The sequence below is a fragment of the Pteropus alecto genome, unplaced genomic scaffold (genome assembly GCF_000325575.1).
Source record: "Pteropus alecto unplaced genomic scaffold, ASM32557v1 scaffold72, whole genome shotgun sequence".
Taxonomy (NCBI): Eukaryota; Metazoa; Chordata; class Mammalia; order Chiroptera; family Pteropodidae; genus Pteropus; species Pteropus alecto.
Window position 1 is genome coordinate 4657958 of NW_006436811.1, and position 17167 is coordinate 4675124.

At 31.1% G+C, this 17167-nt stretch overlaps 1 protein-coding gene across 2 annotated transcripts in view; it reads right to left on the reverse strand.

Moving 5' to 3' along the window:
* KLHL1 (kelch like family member 1) overlaps positions 1-17167 on the reverse strand; it is a 273787-nt gene that overhangs the window by 187265 nt on the left and 69355 nt on the right. The window contains exon 2 of one of the 2 annotated variants that reach the window (XM_006913779.1): positions 1482-1664. The exons of the other annotated variant lie outside the window; for it this stretch is intronic. Within the exon in view, the coding sequence (XP_006913841.1) occupies positions 1482-1664 (183 nt within the window). The remainder of the gene's footprint in view (positions 1-1481; positions 1665-17167) is intronic. 2 annotated transcript variants of the gene reach the window in all.

Here is a 17167-nt window from a genome sequence, read left to right on the forward strand (position 1 = left end):
AGCCGTGAAACTGCCTTATATTTAATTGAAAATATTCTTTTGTTCTTGGTTTACCATGAATACTCTGTAGTATCATAATGTTTGCTTTTTCCCTGGGATCCCTACTTTTAGTCTTGAAGATGAGATGTTTAGTCAAAAACATATATCCTCTAACAGAAAACGTAATACAATAAAGATTATCAATATACTGCATTCCTCTAAATAACCCACAAAAGAGGCTACACCTACATGAACATCTCTGGGGAAGTTGAGACTCAGATATGTAGAATCATGCAGAAGGCTACTTACCTACAAGATGTAAAAAAGAAAAAGATTCATTAGATGACCTTTTTCCTGACTATCTTATAATGACTATTTGTTAATTGTTCTCTTGCCAATGATAATGGAACATCGTCAAAATATTTGAAAAATAAGTGTGAATAGTATTAGAATTATTGCCATAGTTATCTGACAGATCGATCTAGATTATTTAAGGTCAAATGTTCCTTCCTATGCATTTCTAGTGTATTGGTTCAAATGTAATGTCCACATTTTAATATTATTATCATGGTAGAAATATAGCTTTATTTTTCTGGAAACCTTTTAATAATCCATATTGAGATACATATATATTATCTAGGCAATACAATTTAAATTTAAAAATATAGGGAAGAGGAGGAGTACAATGAGAATATTTTTGATATGTAGATAATTTACCTTATTGATTTATTAGTATTAGTAGTATTAAATGACCCATCAAGGTAGTCTAAGGCCAGTTATCCATATATGTAACTGTTTAAAATAATCAATATCTAAATTAGAATTCTTTTCACACTTAAAATTCCTAAAAAAAGTATCTCAGTAAAAAGTCAACATTAAATTTAATGAATTTTTGTTAAGTAAACATAGTAAATCAATATGCCACAAAATAATCAGATGTCTAGTTTATGTAACTTGGAATTATCAATTATGAATATATAAGGAATATTTAAAAGTGTATTAGTTTTGAAAGAGACTGGGCCTTAAGAAGAATATTAACGTCATAAATTAAAGATTTTTAATAAATGCAAAATAAAGATGTCAATATGAAATACTTTGAATTTGCTACTTGAAACAAATAATATATACCCAAGATAACCTTGCTTCTTTCAATTTTGTTAGAAAAGCATATCTCATTTAAGATCTCAGGTACATCTCCTAAGTTAAAATTGATCATTTATTATGATTGTAAATCACATAAGATGGAATATTTATCAACCTTAGTTAGAGGAAATTTAGTTTTGAATTCTTTATATTTGTTTTATTTCTTAAAAAGATTACTTAAAATGGCATTACAACTCTTGTCCAAAAAGAAGTAAACAAGAGTAAAAGAAAAATACCCAAGCTTTCTTAGAAATATGGATTTTGAATTCTCTAATCATAGGGCATTTTGTAATCTACATACCGGACTATCAGTTCTAAACATATGAATTTATATTTCCAATATAGATAGATTACTATACCTATGCGCAGGTATCTTTCGGTTTCCAACAATCAGGATAACATCACAGAGTTGTTGTTGTTTCAAGTAACTTTCCATTTTTCTGAAGGTTTGCTCAGCATGGTGAACGGCCTGATAGAATTCTTCAGAGCTACTGGAGTCCAAATTACTTTGAGGTGTCAGTGAATGGCTAGTTGCTGACAGCCTGCAAACCACATACAAAAAAAGATGGTTTTTATAAAGTGCCACTAATTGTCCAGAACTACATACAGAATTTTATAATTTTAAAGAGAAAAATCAGTTAATCTCTCCTTATGTTTATCATTATTAATATAGGTCAAAAATCTATTTTGGGTTAAATGATTTCTTCTAGGGAGCAATAAGTTAATCATAAATTATCTTCTATGTCTTAAAAAGATTTAAAAGACAGATTATCTGTATTTATTACAGGTAGTAGAAACAGGCTCCCAGGTGTTACATAAATTTCTGACTAGATGGATCACAATTACATATTTAATAGATATAAAAAAACTGTCATTAATATGTTCTACTATACATGACAAGTTGGAGAATTTCACAGAACATTAGGTTATATGAAAATATCAAATGGGAACGAATAAGGAAATATAATAATTTGACTTAAGATAGTGATAGATGAACTGGAAATTACAGATTGGATGAAGAAAACAGTAATCTGAAAAGTAAATAAAAATATTTAAACTAAAATATAAACACATAAAAAGATTAAAAAAACAATAGTTTCAGAAACAAATGAAACATGGTAAGAAATTATATATATGTAATTGTAGTCTTCAAAGCAGGGGGAAAATATGATGAGGCAAAAGTCATCTGAAGAAATAATGGCCATGAGTTTTAAAAATTATGTTGAAAGACATCAAAACACAGATTTTTGAGTCCCATGTAAAACAAAGAACACTACACATCACAGTAAAACCAAAGCAAAGCTAAAGAAAAAAAGAACTTTCTTAGAAGTTGCCAGAAAACATGTTCCCCAAATCATTTAATGAGGCAAATATAACATTGATTAAAAACCTTAGGATGTTCCAAAGAAGGTAAATAAATGGCCATTCTCTCTCTTAAATATTCTTGCAAAATATCCTAAGCAAAATATTAGCAGCCAAATATAAAAATCTATGTTAAAAAAAGAAATTCATGTAAAAACTAAATGTATGAAATATATAGTTGATAATGTATCACAACTAAGTTGGACTTAATTAAGGAACACATTTAAGCCATATAACCACCTAATTCATTCACATAGCAATCATCATATTTAATTGGAACCCTTCCTTCTTAAGATTAAAAATGACATTCATTAGTAGTACTTCTAGTCAACATTTTTTTGAATGGCCTTGCAACATAATGTAATAAGGGAAAAAATAAATAAAGCTCATTACAGTTAGATAAGAAAAATATGTAACCGATATTTCTTCCAGAAGATGTGTTTGTACACATAGAAAATCTAAAAGAATCTAAAGACAAGTTTACAAATCTAAATCCTTTAAAATTATGTGTGTTCTCTGTCATCTACAATATTTATATACAGTATGGTTATTTTCATCAGATTTTACAAGTTTTCCCTTAAATATTTAAAACTAATAGAAAGTTTGCTGTGCCATATGTTTGCCTTTCACAAGTTTGCAAATTACCACCCCAGAATATGGTCATTTCCCAGCATATATTTTAGGAATTCAGGCTCAGGCATATGTAGCAAGAAGAGCAGAATTCTTCCCATACATTAACACACTGAACAGAAAAGTCACAAAATGCCCTGTAGGATGCATTTTTAAAGTCTACAACGGATTATTATTGGCTCTCAGGTAACTAAGGAGAATCAAGTCAGGACTGTAGGTTGCCAAATAGATCAAAACTGTCCCACTGAGATCATGATGTTTCTGGTCCGGTACCAGACTGCATGGACAGGGTCCAAATGTCAAGATATCAGAGACTGCCCTGCAGAATGGCTCTAGATTGAGTTAAAGGAGATTTGGGATAAAGGCTCCATTCAGATCCTTATGTTAATTTACTACAAGTTAAATAACATACATAGGGCAGGAAATTTTACACCTCGCTAAGAATTTCATAGCCTGGGAATGATTATCAAGAAAATACTTTATTTTCAAGTCATCCAAGTTATGATGGATACATGTTCGAGCAAACAGTGAAAGAAATACAATAATACAGTTTTAGACCTTGGTGAAACCGTAGACATAAAATGAACAAGACATAGAATTTGACAGGACTAACAAAGTCAAAAAGCTAATTACTGTCAAGATAGTACGTTCTTTTACGTAATTTAGGTACACTAACAAATATCAACTACAATATGGACTTGGGCCTTTTCTGAAAAATTTAAAAGTAATTTGAAGGAATAAGTTATAAAAGAACAAAGAGCTAGAAACTGGTCTCTAAACCATTTTTTTTTTCAGCGTTTATGTTTACTTATAGATTTTTTTTCTAAAAGTTCTCATGCTTTGAATTTCTCTATATTATATCTGAAAATAAGTCACTTTTCTTGAAGTTTGGTTGATCTGTCAGAGAAATGGATAGGCTTGTTTGACTTGATCTTCTCCCTCTGAAGTCACTGTCACGATGCTTGAATATTTCCTCATAAATCATGTCCTGATCTCAGGCTTGACTCCAGATTTAAAAAGGTGTTTCCACATCAGAACAGTTACGATTTTTAAGCTAAGGATCATTATTTAATGATATTCATCACATATTCAGTCTTATTATTTTAATAAATGATACCTTAAAATTTTAGGAAATAGCTTATGTCTTTACGATGTGCCTTATAAATACTAAGTAAGAAATCTGACATTTGATTATTTCTATTATTGCCTAATTTTTATATCTTGGCCTACATAAATTACATAGAGTCTTTTCAATCTGAGACTCTATCAGATGTTAAGATCTGACACTGTAATCTTTATTTTTATTGTGGCCCCAAAACAAAAAGCTTTAAGTTACAAGAAATGCAATTTTAAACAACCAATATGACTTTATTCCATCAGAATTTAAACATGCTTAAGATTACCAACCTAAGATATATAAAACAATAAAATGAACAAAAATCTTTCTTGATCTCATGAACTACTCAAGCCATAGCTATTCCTCTCTATTTTCTTTCACATTCATATGTCTTGGAAGTGAACACACTTATTATCTTCATTCCTCTGAACTTCTCAATCCATTGCAATTTTATTACACACCCATGTAATAAAACTACTTTTGCCAAGGGCACTAGTGTCTTTTTCGGTGTGACTTTATTAGGTTTCATTTCCTATCTTAATTGCTGAGAACTAACCAACATATATTCCTGTTCCTGTGCTAATCAATTCAGGGTTAAACATTATTTACTTTCCCTGTACCAAACAATTCTGAGATGAAGCATATTTTCCTATTTTTGTGCTAAACAATATTGAGATCGGGCAGAAATAATTTAGCTGTTATATCAGGAAATAGTTATTTCTAGAAGATTAGACTGTGAATTAACTTTTAAAAAGCTACAAAATCCAGCAATTACTCATTTGTTTTCACTTTAAAATACCCACCTATGTGCCGATCTAAAGCTATTACATCATAAATTTTGCCTACTGCCAACGAGGCCCCAGCCTTCAACACTTCCCTAGATACATATTATAAGTTCTTATACGATGTGAAACTTTTAAAATTTTTAATACCCTCAGCTGAAGCTCTAATTCTAGCCATAGTAAGTAATTTCTGCAATAAGTCACATCTTTCTTCTATAGTTTTTACACACATATTTTTCTTATGACCTTCACAGCACTCTGATGCTAATTATGTAGCATGGTTTAAATATATCTCTAGTATGTAGAATATTTTAGGAGTACAAGAACTATTTGTTGAATAAATGAGTGAAGAACATTCTATGAGAAGATAGCCTTGGCCACATGCCAATTTTAACGTTATGATTTTTTTCTTGATTTGTTTCACAGAACACAAAAATATGTTTTTGGTAAAAGAATTTATATCTCCAAGTCCAACAAAGTGCCTGACACACAGAGGGCTGTTAGAAAATGTTTGTGTGAATTGCTATTTTCTTGCATTTTCTAGTATTACATTTGTGTACGTTGTGAAAATATTAAAGAATACACTAAATATACTATGGAAAACAAAAGTTTTTTAAAAAAGATATGATACATTTCTTTCAAGCAACGATTCCTGACTAAGACTAGATCTCAGCCTATTATTATTATTTATTTAATGTCAGTGAAAAAGAGTGGAACTAAAATGGCAAAACATATTTGCAATTGTTTTCTGTTTTCTCTTGAGTAATTAGGTAGCTTTTGTTTTGAGAGAATAATATAAAGACCATCTCTATAATATCAAATAAAGGCATTACCTACACACTGTTCTTGAGCAAGACTTGAATGTAGTGAATATATTTTAATTTAAGTGAAAAAATAACTTTGTTTTAGCCCTGCAAAGTATGCATTGCAGGCAATGTATATCTCTTAAAATTATGTTTCCATTAGAAAAAATATTTTAACTTTTAAAAATATTTCTTAGTGAGAAGTAAAAAGTTTATTTTTTACATTGCTTAAATGTTTTATGTGAAGCACATATTATTTCTGTATTAAAACCATAATATCATTTTTATAAATCATTATTACAAACAATATAAAAAATCAAAAATTGGCCCAAAAGTTTCATACAATAAAGTAAAACATTTCAAACCTATTTAACAAAAGACTTCTACCTAGAGTTAATATTTTGTTATAAAAAAGAAAGAAAAACCTGAACAAGCCTGATCCCGTCTGACCTCGGAAGCTAAGCAGAGTTGGGCCTGATTAGTACTTGGACGGGAGACCACCTAAGAAGACCAGGTGCTGCACGCATAAAAAATAAAACAATAATAAAAAATAAAAAGTAAATGAGAGATTGTAAGCTGACAAGGTCCTTGCAGTCTGTGAGGTCAACCAAGGGTTGCCTCACCTTAAAAAAAAAAAGAAAGAAAAAAAGAAAGAAAGAAAAGGGAAAATATTTAAATAAATAAATACATTTATAAAAATTAACTTTGTATTATTATAGTGCTAAAGAATGAAACATCATCATATATTAATATGACAGAATAAACTAGTACTCAAAATAAATATCTCATTATGTTAAACACTAATTTACCATATTTTAAAAACCCCCAAGAGAGAAGTTTATATCTAGGAAATATTATAATGGATAAAGTTCAAGCACCAGGTGCTACTACTTAGAAACAAGAAAAATGAATATAGTCATTAGTGTTGCTTCTGGGTACGATTTTCTTTTACAAGATAATTGGAATTTTAAGTAAGACTTTTATCAGAAGTATTGAAACACACTACACACACACACACACACACACACATACCACACACACTTTGTTAAGACAGAACGTAAAAGGAACAATTTATGGACCAAAGAAGAGTATATATGCTAAGCTTCATCAGTTCCTGAATTCTGAATCTCAACTAATTTACCTGTAAAATAATTTACCGTTAATAAACTTCCTCATAGGACATTTGTGGGGAAAAATATATATTTGAAGCTGCTTTGTAACTTAAAACATTAAGTATATTTCCAAAGAAATGCCAGATGTAAACATTTGACAAATAGTATTTGTGAAATAAAAAGAGTACTTTTATTAACTAGGTGTGTCATACACCTACAACATGTTGCTTGAAAAATTATATCTACTTTTAATCATAAGTAATCATATAAAACATAAATAATACATTTGTTATTTTCCCCTTTTAAATTTTAAAACACACAATCCATAGGAACATCTATTTTAAATTAAAAGTATTTTAAATGTTTGAAATTACAAAACTGAAATATTTTTCAAAAAATTTAAACTCAAAATAAAGAAAACTTGGTATCTGGAGCATTTGAGCTCTTGGTCCCCAGCATATCTTGTCACTTTGGCTGAAATAAACTCTTATAAAAAAAATTTTAAAAAAGGAAAACTTGGTATCACATAAAATCCCCATGTGGTTAAGAGCATGATGAGAATGGCTGACAAATAAACTACATTTAGTATTGGAAATTTTCAACAACAAAAAAGCCAAATCTGGGAAGAAAGGCAACTTCTCAGATAGCTACAGCAAATGTTATAAAATTCTGAAGTGACTCTAATATGAACTGCAGTAAATTGAAATATGAATGATTAATGCAAAGTCTGCTCTAAGAAGATAGACCATCCACCAAAGTAATTACAATAATGTGATAACTTGAGTAGCCAGGTACCTGGGAAGTACCTGTAGGAAAAGATTTAGAGAGTATCAGAAAAGGGTTGACCCTTTGATGAAATAAATTGCTGTGGTTCTACTTACCTAGGATTCAGAGAAGTGGTTCTTACATCTATCATGGGCTAATGGAAGCCTGAATTAATAGGGATCCTAGAAATCTATAATGCTAGCTTTTCCCAGTCATGCTGTAGAAGAAGAAATAAATATGATTATGAATATGAGAATGATACAGCTGATCTATCACGGCCAGACTGTTTAGCCATAACTACTGAATGGCCTAGAGAACATTCTTTTCACTGCTAAGAAATTCATTATATGTAAAGCTTTCTGGTGAATAAACTATAAGCTCCGATGACAACTAAATTGAGCTCTTTGCTGTCCATGGCAATACTGTACTAGATGATAGTGCTTAAGAATTAGAGACAATGTGGATTTTATTGTCACTATAGACCACTGCCAGTTGTTTAATCAAGCCAGCCATCTATTTAGGTAAATAATGTTTTATTGGAATGCAGCCACACTCATTCAATTATGTGTTATCTATGGCTGCTTTCTTGCCACAACAGCAAAGTTGAGTAGTGGTGACAGAGATTATATGCCACCTCCCACACCCATGCCCTGGAACCAAATATGTTTACTGACCCTTTATACAAGAAAAGTTTACTGGTCCCTATTATGATCATAGGAATGGAATGGTGATCAGTAGAATTTACTTATGAATATCTCTGCAAGTAACAAGTTTATCATGAAGTACCTGCATAAAATGGATAGTTCATGAACTTAACACTTCGTCTATTTAATTGTAAGAAGTATAGTTCTTCTGTGAGACATCTGAGTTGAATCACTGTGGTGAGACTTTATGCTCTCTCCCTAAATTACTTTATTTAAATTAGTTCAGAGATTCACTTTCTTCACTAAGACTGAGTTCTTTTAAGAAAGAACCCTGAAAAGTGCTACAAATCTGTAATGGAAATATTTATCCAGATATTAGAGCCCAGACACTAGAAAATGGAAAATGCCAAATATTCCAGAGTTATTAAATATTTTGTATGAATTTAAGCAAGTACTTCATAACTCTAAAATGCCACCATATCCGCCAAAGAGGAAGCCTGTGACAGCCTGGTTATAAATTGCGTATTTGCCCAAGTCTGTATCCCAGTGTGATTACTGGGCTGACAGAGTCCACTTGCAGTTATTCCCTCAGGCCCAGAACACAATATTTGATAAGATGAATTCAGAAACCACCACAATTGCATATTGGCTTCTTGACCTACAAACTCAGGTTTATTAATGAACAATCACCACATACCTACTACTGTAGTAAATTCAAAGCTATGACCATAAAGAACTAGCAGGTACTAATGCAACATTAAAATATGAAGGGGTAGAGCTTCTATTATACCCCAAATTAATTCATTCATTTGGTAGGTAGAAATTCCAGATGGCTCTTGAATAATAACTAAATTATCAAAAATGTAATCAAGTAGTGAAGGTAATTGTAGCTGACATTCCAGATGTGATATTTTTACAGAGAAAAATCATCACAGCTTATGGCACTTAGTTTGTAGATATAGACTTGGCATAAGACATTTTTTCTCAATCAACCTTATAAGGAAAACAGGAACATCAGCATTACTTCTGTTTCTTACCTCAGAGGAATGATAACTCTTCTTCTCCCTATACTTTGCAAGAACTCTGATCACTCTGATATCCCATAAAACATCACATATTTCCATGACATCTGTGATATTATGATCATTGGATCTCGTGGGTAGGAAATAGCACATATGCTAAATGTCTTACTTGCCAGTGGGTAGGAGAAAAATCCTGCAAAATGTAAAGGCTCTGTCACACTGGTGAAAATTCTGAGGGTACAATATTTTGAGTATGTTAAGAAATTATCATTAAAGTGAAAGATTTAAGGTAATATTGTTCAGACCTAACTAACAAAATATAGGTGTTCTATACTCAAAGATTTGCCAATAAACAAGTTTATTACTAACTTTGACTAACTCACAAGTTTATTACTAACTCACAAGTTTATTACTAACTTTGACTGAGGCTCCGAGCAAGAAAGACTTTGCTGTAGATTCAAGCTGTTGAACAAGCTTTTCTGCATCTTGGGCCTTATGTCCTAGAAGATCAAATAGTAGTAGAAGAGTTGTGGCCAATAAGGATGCTATAAGGACCCTATGGCAGGCTGTCCAATGAAAGAATTATATCCCAGAAAGACTTTGTGAATGGAATCATAGTTCCTCTTCTAATAAACATCCCAATGTGGGAATCATTTCCTGGTTTACTGTTAGGTCACAGAGGAGACTGAATGCTGACCAAGAGGTGAGTGTGAAATGACCAGCCCATTATAATTACAAAATCATAAAAAGGGATCACTATATAGAATTGGTATGTGTGAGAATGGGCTGTAGAGGTCCAGAAGTAAGTTGCATGAACACGTGGCTCAGACTCCCTGGTACCTATTTGTGCTGTTTTATCACTTCTACTTCAACAAATACCTAGAACTGATAGTAAGGTAATTAAAATAACCTTAGGCATGGACAGACAGATCAAGAGAGAAAATAGAGAGAAAATAATTGGATTATGTTCATAAAGACTGTTCAAACCAGTAACAGTTTCCAGTTATGGAAAAGGAGATGGTATTAGACTTGCCCTAAGCTCCATAAATAAGTATAAAACTGAACCAAATGTCTGTGATAACTGTTTTCAGCTGTTGGACAATAGGCAGTGCAGGACTGAAATCTCCTTTAGAAGGTAAACATACAAGATGAGCTGCACTCTAGCTCTCTCTGCCTAGGGGCCATTTTTCAACTGTGGGATAGGAGGCTGAGCTTAAGTGGAACATTTTGGTGCCATTAAGCAGGGGGATCATAAATTGAAGTTTGGGCTGATAAAGCATTAAAACTATGGAACAATGCAATGGAAAAGAGGGGCCTGTCCAGAGGTGAGGTCCAGCGTAGTGTCTAGAAGTATGTGGAGTGATTCTCTATAGGTCCCTGTCCAAGGGTTGGGCTGCACATACATAGGGTGAGACTTTACAAGACCTAGCAGAGAGGGCTGTTACCTGGCTAAGAACAGAGATAGATGAGGTCACACAGTACTGGTAGCCTTGGCATAGAAGTTTTGGTTCAGAGTGGGAAACCTTATAATGTGGCATTCTACTGAGCTGCTGGAAAGATCATATCTTAGGAGTAAGAACCACACAATAGAGTAAGAGCTAAACTATGCCCACCCTAGCAAAGCCGACAGTCAAACTTCAATGTTATCAAAACAGGCTACCAGTAAAATAACTACCTAACAGAACAAACTTTAACACTTTAAAACAGCATAATGCATACTCCTTATTATATAAACACAATGTCTATCATACTATAAAAATGACTGAACATGTGAAGAAGAAAAATACATCAAATTTTCAAGAAAAAAAAAAAGATAGCAGTCAATAGAAAAAGGTTCTAAAATGACCCAGAACTTTGGATAGCAGAGGAAACCTTTAAAGAAGTTATTATATACATTCAAGTAATTAATGGACATCATAGTCTTAATGCATAATGAGATTAAGGTGATGGAATCAAACAGAAAAAAAAAGCAAATTCAAGAACTGAAAAGCATGCATGATATCTAAAATAACTGATGAGTCTAATAGCTGAATGGAGTTGGCAGAAGAAAGGGTCGGTAAAAAACAGAGAGGAAACAAATTGTGAAAAAATAAACAGAGCCTTAATGACATGCAGAAAATATCAAGTGATCTGTCATCCTGTAATTGGAGACCCAGAAGGAAAAGTGAAAGAGAATGAGACAGAGATGATATTTAAAGAAACAGTAGTTTAAAACGTTCCCAAATTTGATGTATACTTTAGTCCATAGAACCAAAAAACAATAAAACAAAACAAACAAACAAATAAACAAAAAACCTCAGTGAATCCCAAGCAGGATAAATACAAAACCAAGGCACTTCAAGTCTGTGACAAAAGGACAAATATTCAACAAATGATCTCATGACAACTTGTTTTACATTAAAAATAACTTAGGTCACTACCTGATATAAAGTTCAGATAAGTACAGATGCTAAGCCTAAAAGGCAAAACTATTAACAGAAGAAAAATTAGTGGGAGCATACTTTATTATGATTTAAATGGGATGCATTCTTAAGCAATATAAGTTTCAGATATCTCAAAGGAAAAGACAACTTAAATATTTTAACTATCTTTATGAGGGAAAATACCATAAACATATTTAAGTACTAGCCACACACTTGGAAAAACTAGTTAAATTGTATAACACACAAAGGAATAATACCTAGATCTTCAAAACATTTTTAAGAAACAATAAAAGTCAAATAGAAAACCAAAAAAATATACTTGCATTTAATTCAAAAGAGAAACAAACCACAAATGAAAAATAAATATATACAAATAAGCTCAAACTGAAATAGCAATTATAAACATACAAATTATAGATACATATTTTTTTGCCCATAATACTGGAAACATTTTAAAGTACTGACAATCAAGTAATATGCTAGCTTTGCTTTGAAGCATGATGAGAACATATCTTGATGAATAAGAGAATTAGTAAAACTTCAAGGGAAATTATGAAAGAGTGGGAGTAAAGTGGATGCAATATTTAGATAGAAGGAAGCAATCAAATGCACTAAGATGTCTATAGAGGTATGTTGTGAGTAGAGGCTGAAAATATTTTGAATGACATATTAAAGAGATTAGAAATTATCTTTTAAGCTGCACCTAATGAAGTGTGTTTCTATGGAATACTTTTATCATGAGATCAAAATATAGAGAGAAGATCAATTTGAAAAATGCCATATTCACTACCTCTCTTTAGAGATTCCTCTTTCACTTGAAAATAACAAAAGGTATGGAAAGAAATAAAATGAGCTTAATTTTGTTTATTTCTGTCTCTCAAATACATTTATCTTTGAGATAATATTTAATTCTTATTGTATCTGTTTATTTTTCAAAAAGGAGAGTGCCACACAGTGGTGACCCCTATTAACACTTCATAGGAGCTGTGCATCACAGAACACTTAAGAAAGAGCTATTTTAAACATTTAACCATTTAAAAATATATACAGATTAAGAGGAGGACAGATTCCAGACAAGGAAATATATTGAGAGACAACTGTAATAATTAATCAGAAGAGGAGATGATATAGATCTGGACCAGATTGGATTAAATATAGATCAGATTTAAGATAGGGAGTGTTAAGAAGAAGGGCCTGGATTCAGGATATACGATGGAGGTAAAATCCACAAAACCTGAAGATCAGTGCATATACTTGGATAAACTCATCCTTAGGTATTAAATCATATACAATAGCTCTTATACATGGTTACTTGTTTATTCATACTGGTTATAATTTTTATCTGAGACCGATGTTTAAGGCCAACTAATGGCCAATATATGGTGTCTGTGAGAGGTTTTAAACCATTATTCTAAACAAAAATTTATTATCCGATGATTGGTTAATGGAAATAGAATACCAGTAGTAAGAGGCTAGAAATAGAGTGAAAATTCAGGAATAGGAGAACTATCAATGAAAATCCAGATCTTAGAGATAGGAAAATGTAAGACCAGCAAATAAAGGCTCACATGACAGGTGATATTTATCCTGTCACCTTCCTTGACTAATTCACGTTTTCTTCTGTATTATTCTCTTTGCTGATGCCTAAATGCAATTAATAACTTTAGTGTTATCTACCTGTATTTACATTACATTTCTATTACCAAGACCTAAAATGACAGTCAGGTTATCTGGTGGTTCTTAAAGACAAAATATCTTAGCATTAAATATGCTTTAGTTAATATGTTATAACTGTTTTCTGCTCTTTATTAACCCCAAATAATTTTATTATATAAAATAAAATGTTATACTAGGATAAACAAAATCAAAGTTACTATACTAGCTAAAAATACTACTAACTAAAAAACACTAAATTTGAATAATTACTTTAATAATTGCATTTATAATTAAAATTGCTACACATACATTTTATTTTATAACTTTTGTGGAGATATATATGTAGTCCAAGTATTTTCAATTAAGAAGGTAAAGCCAATTAATGCAATGTCTTACTTAGAAAATAATTTCCTGTGTGTAGGTTTTTAGAGTGATAAAAGGCTTTGAAATTGAGTCATACCCATGCATTAATATATTTGCAAACTTAATTATTAAATCAATATGTCATATGGTATCACATGTATATTTTCAATATTTTTTGAGAAAATGAATCTAGAGAAATTATTTTACACATAAATTTACTAGGTAACTGAAGCTAAAAATTCACTTGAGCTCAACTTTTTTTCACAGGCAAATAAAACAGTGTTAACATTTATATTATGAAAAAATGTGTGTGTCTATATTCTGCAAAATGCTAAGACACACAAATAAAATTGTAAAAATTGCTTTTAAAGTTTATAAACATACACTCATTATATATATATATATTAATTTAAATTAGATGGTTGTTAGATTTAGAGCAAAAGAAATATTTATTTTAGAAATAAATAACCAAATTATTTGGTTAATATAATATAAATTCTAAATTTATAGAAATATAAATTCTAAAAAGAATTTAAGAATTAGAGTATTTGTATAAATGATAACAAAAAGTACAGATTATTTTACTAAGGTTAAATTTACTAAAATTAACATATCTCTGGTCTTTATTTTGAAAAAAATAAACTTCAGATATATGTTTATTTTTCTATTAGTCATAACTACAACATAAACAATTTACATGTTTTAGTATATAAACAAATTTTTGTTTATTTTAATTTGATTAAAATATTTTACTTTTTTATATGAAAAATAAATAACTGAGAATAGCTAGGAAGTTTATACCAAAGAGTAACTAAGGGGGCATTATTTTATTGGTATCAGAATACACTCCCAAGCCATTTTAATTAAATCAATGTAGTATTAACATAGATTAGTAATAATAAATATATGCCAGTATTTAATAATATGTTAGAAAATTGGGAAATATAAGGATTGTATCCTAAAACACAAGGCCCAAATGTCTACTCACTGGAAGACATCAAGAAGGATATGCATCATACATTATATATGGTATAGATTTTTGATGAGTTAAATTTAAATTAGGAAAAAAATCATACTTAAGAAAATTGAGGAAATTACATTGACAATTTAGGATTTGGGAAATCATCAAAACTGAAAGCACAGAAGAGGAAGAGAATTTCTATGTATTGATAGATCCTGTGCATTGATTTTAAGCAGTTTCAGAACATTAACAGGACTGTTTTCAAAACAGACAAATTAACATTGCTGCCATTAATGTAAGAAATTTAAAGAAATTGTAAATACCACATAATATAGAAAAGGCAATTCAAAGATAGAATTCTGGCAGATGTCATGTGATGTGTGTTAATCTGTTGTTTCTTTGCCACATGTGTTGTATTTGAACATTAGAATAGCAAGTTTAAAAACAAACATTCTCTGTGTTAAAAAAAGTTGTAAAAGAGAGGAGTTTCTATATATCCCACACCCATTTTCCTCATTATTTATAGTATTTTAGTATAATTAATGAATCAGTAGTGATATTATACTAAAGTCCATACTTTATCCAAATGGGGTTAGTTTTTGCATAATGTCTTTTTTTTTTCTGTTCCAGCATCCCATCCAGAATACATCACTTTGAGTCAGTGTGTCTCTTTCCGTTTCTTTCGGCTGTGTCAATATTTTAGAGTCCACTCGTTTTTGAACAACCTCAACAGTTTTGAGGAGTGCTCCTCAGGTATTTTGTACGATGCTCTATATTGGAATTTGATTTATCCTTTGCTCATAGGTAAACTTGGGTTATCTGTTTCAGGGAGAAAGATCATAAAAGTAAAGTTGTATAATACCAAGGATACATACTAACATGGACCATCTGAGGTAGTGTTTGTCAGGTTTCTTTATTGTAAAGTTACTCTTTATTCCTCTCTGATGATTTAATTTTAATTTTGTTCAGTCTCTCTGCTTACTGTCACAAGTTCAGATTTACACTAAAAAAAAAAAAAACAACTATCATTTTGATACAGAGTATGTTTCTCCTCTTGTTGAAGAAAGCAAAGTATGACAAAACTATCAACATTGTTATTTCTTCAGCTTGACTGTCACCTGCAAGTGGATCTCTTCACCATTAGTTAGCCTTCAATGACAGGACAATATTAACTGTCATTGATGAGTGAATAAGGCACTATTCTAATTTACCTGCTTGTTACCACTTTGAAAAGCCCAAGTGAAACAGTCACCTACAAAACTTTCATTTATTAGCCTGCGGTAGCTCCACAGCAATTCTCTCAAGACTTAGTTTAAAAAAATCTAAATTTTATTTTAAAAGGGGGAAGGTTTGTAAAGATTTCGGGATAGTTGAAATTTAATAAGCTAAAAAGTTAGCTTATATGTAAAAAAAAAAAAAATACAGGCTGGAACCTCAGAATCTAACCTTTAAGTACATCCACATATAGATATCCTTTAGTCTTTTAGAATGTGTCTCACTTGAAAACTTTTTATATCTTTATTACACTGCACCTTGTCACTTCTTTTGAGACATGGTTTTCTTTCATTCCTTGACCTCCACTCACAAATATCTAACCTCAGTGCTTTTTGTAGAATCTTTCCTACTCTTTTTAAAAATTAAATTTCCCATTATAAATAACGTGTATATGCTGGTTAAAGGCAAGGGGAAAGACATTTGTTCAGACTGGAGGTGGGCCAGAAAACGTAGAGTAATTGTCAGCTTCAGAATGTAATTAGCTTTTTCCCCTTTTTGTTTCCAATTATGTGAAATAAATGACAAAATTCAAGACAGAAGAAAAAAAATCAAACAAAAGCTATAGTAATAAACCCTAAACCTGAGGAAACACATGATCCCTAATCCATTTGTACTTCTTTAGAAGAAACACATCTTTCTTCTCTTCTCAGAAGCAGATAAAAGCAGGAGAGAGATCTTCACTCACAACTGACAGCAAGGGCATCAATAATGATGACTCATGAAAACTTGAATTGGTTAAATTTTGGACAAGAAAGTCAAGAGAGATAAGGACTTCAGGGAAAGAAACTTTTTAAAAGGACAGAGGGTCCTAAGCGCGTGTTATGACAAAGGGAAGAGCAGGAAGAAAGAAGAGGGTTCTGGCTTGGGGCGCTGTTATCAAGCTTCAAACCAATACTTTGTCAGCCTATCAAGCTTCAAACCAATACTTTGTCACAGTATCTATAAGTTCCAAACCTTTATAAAGCATAAGTTAAAAAAAAAAGGACTAATAATTATAGGATTATTAAATCTACTCACCAAATATACACAGTTTAGATTCACTACTATAGAGCTTCTAATGGAATTAGTTAATCACTTTTCAAGGTCATATGCACGTATTCAGTACAGTGTCCAGGAAAATAATTGACACA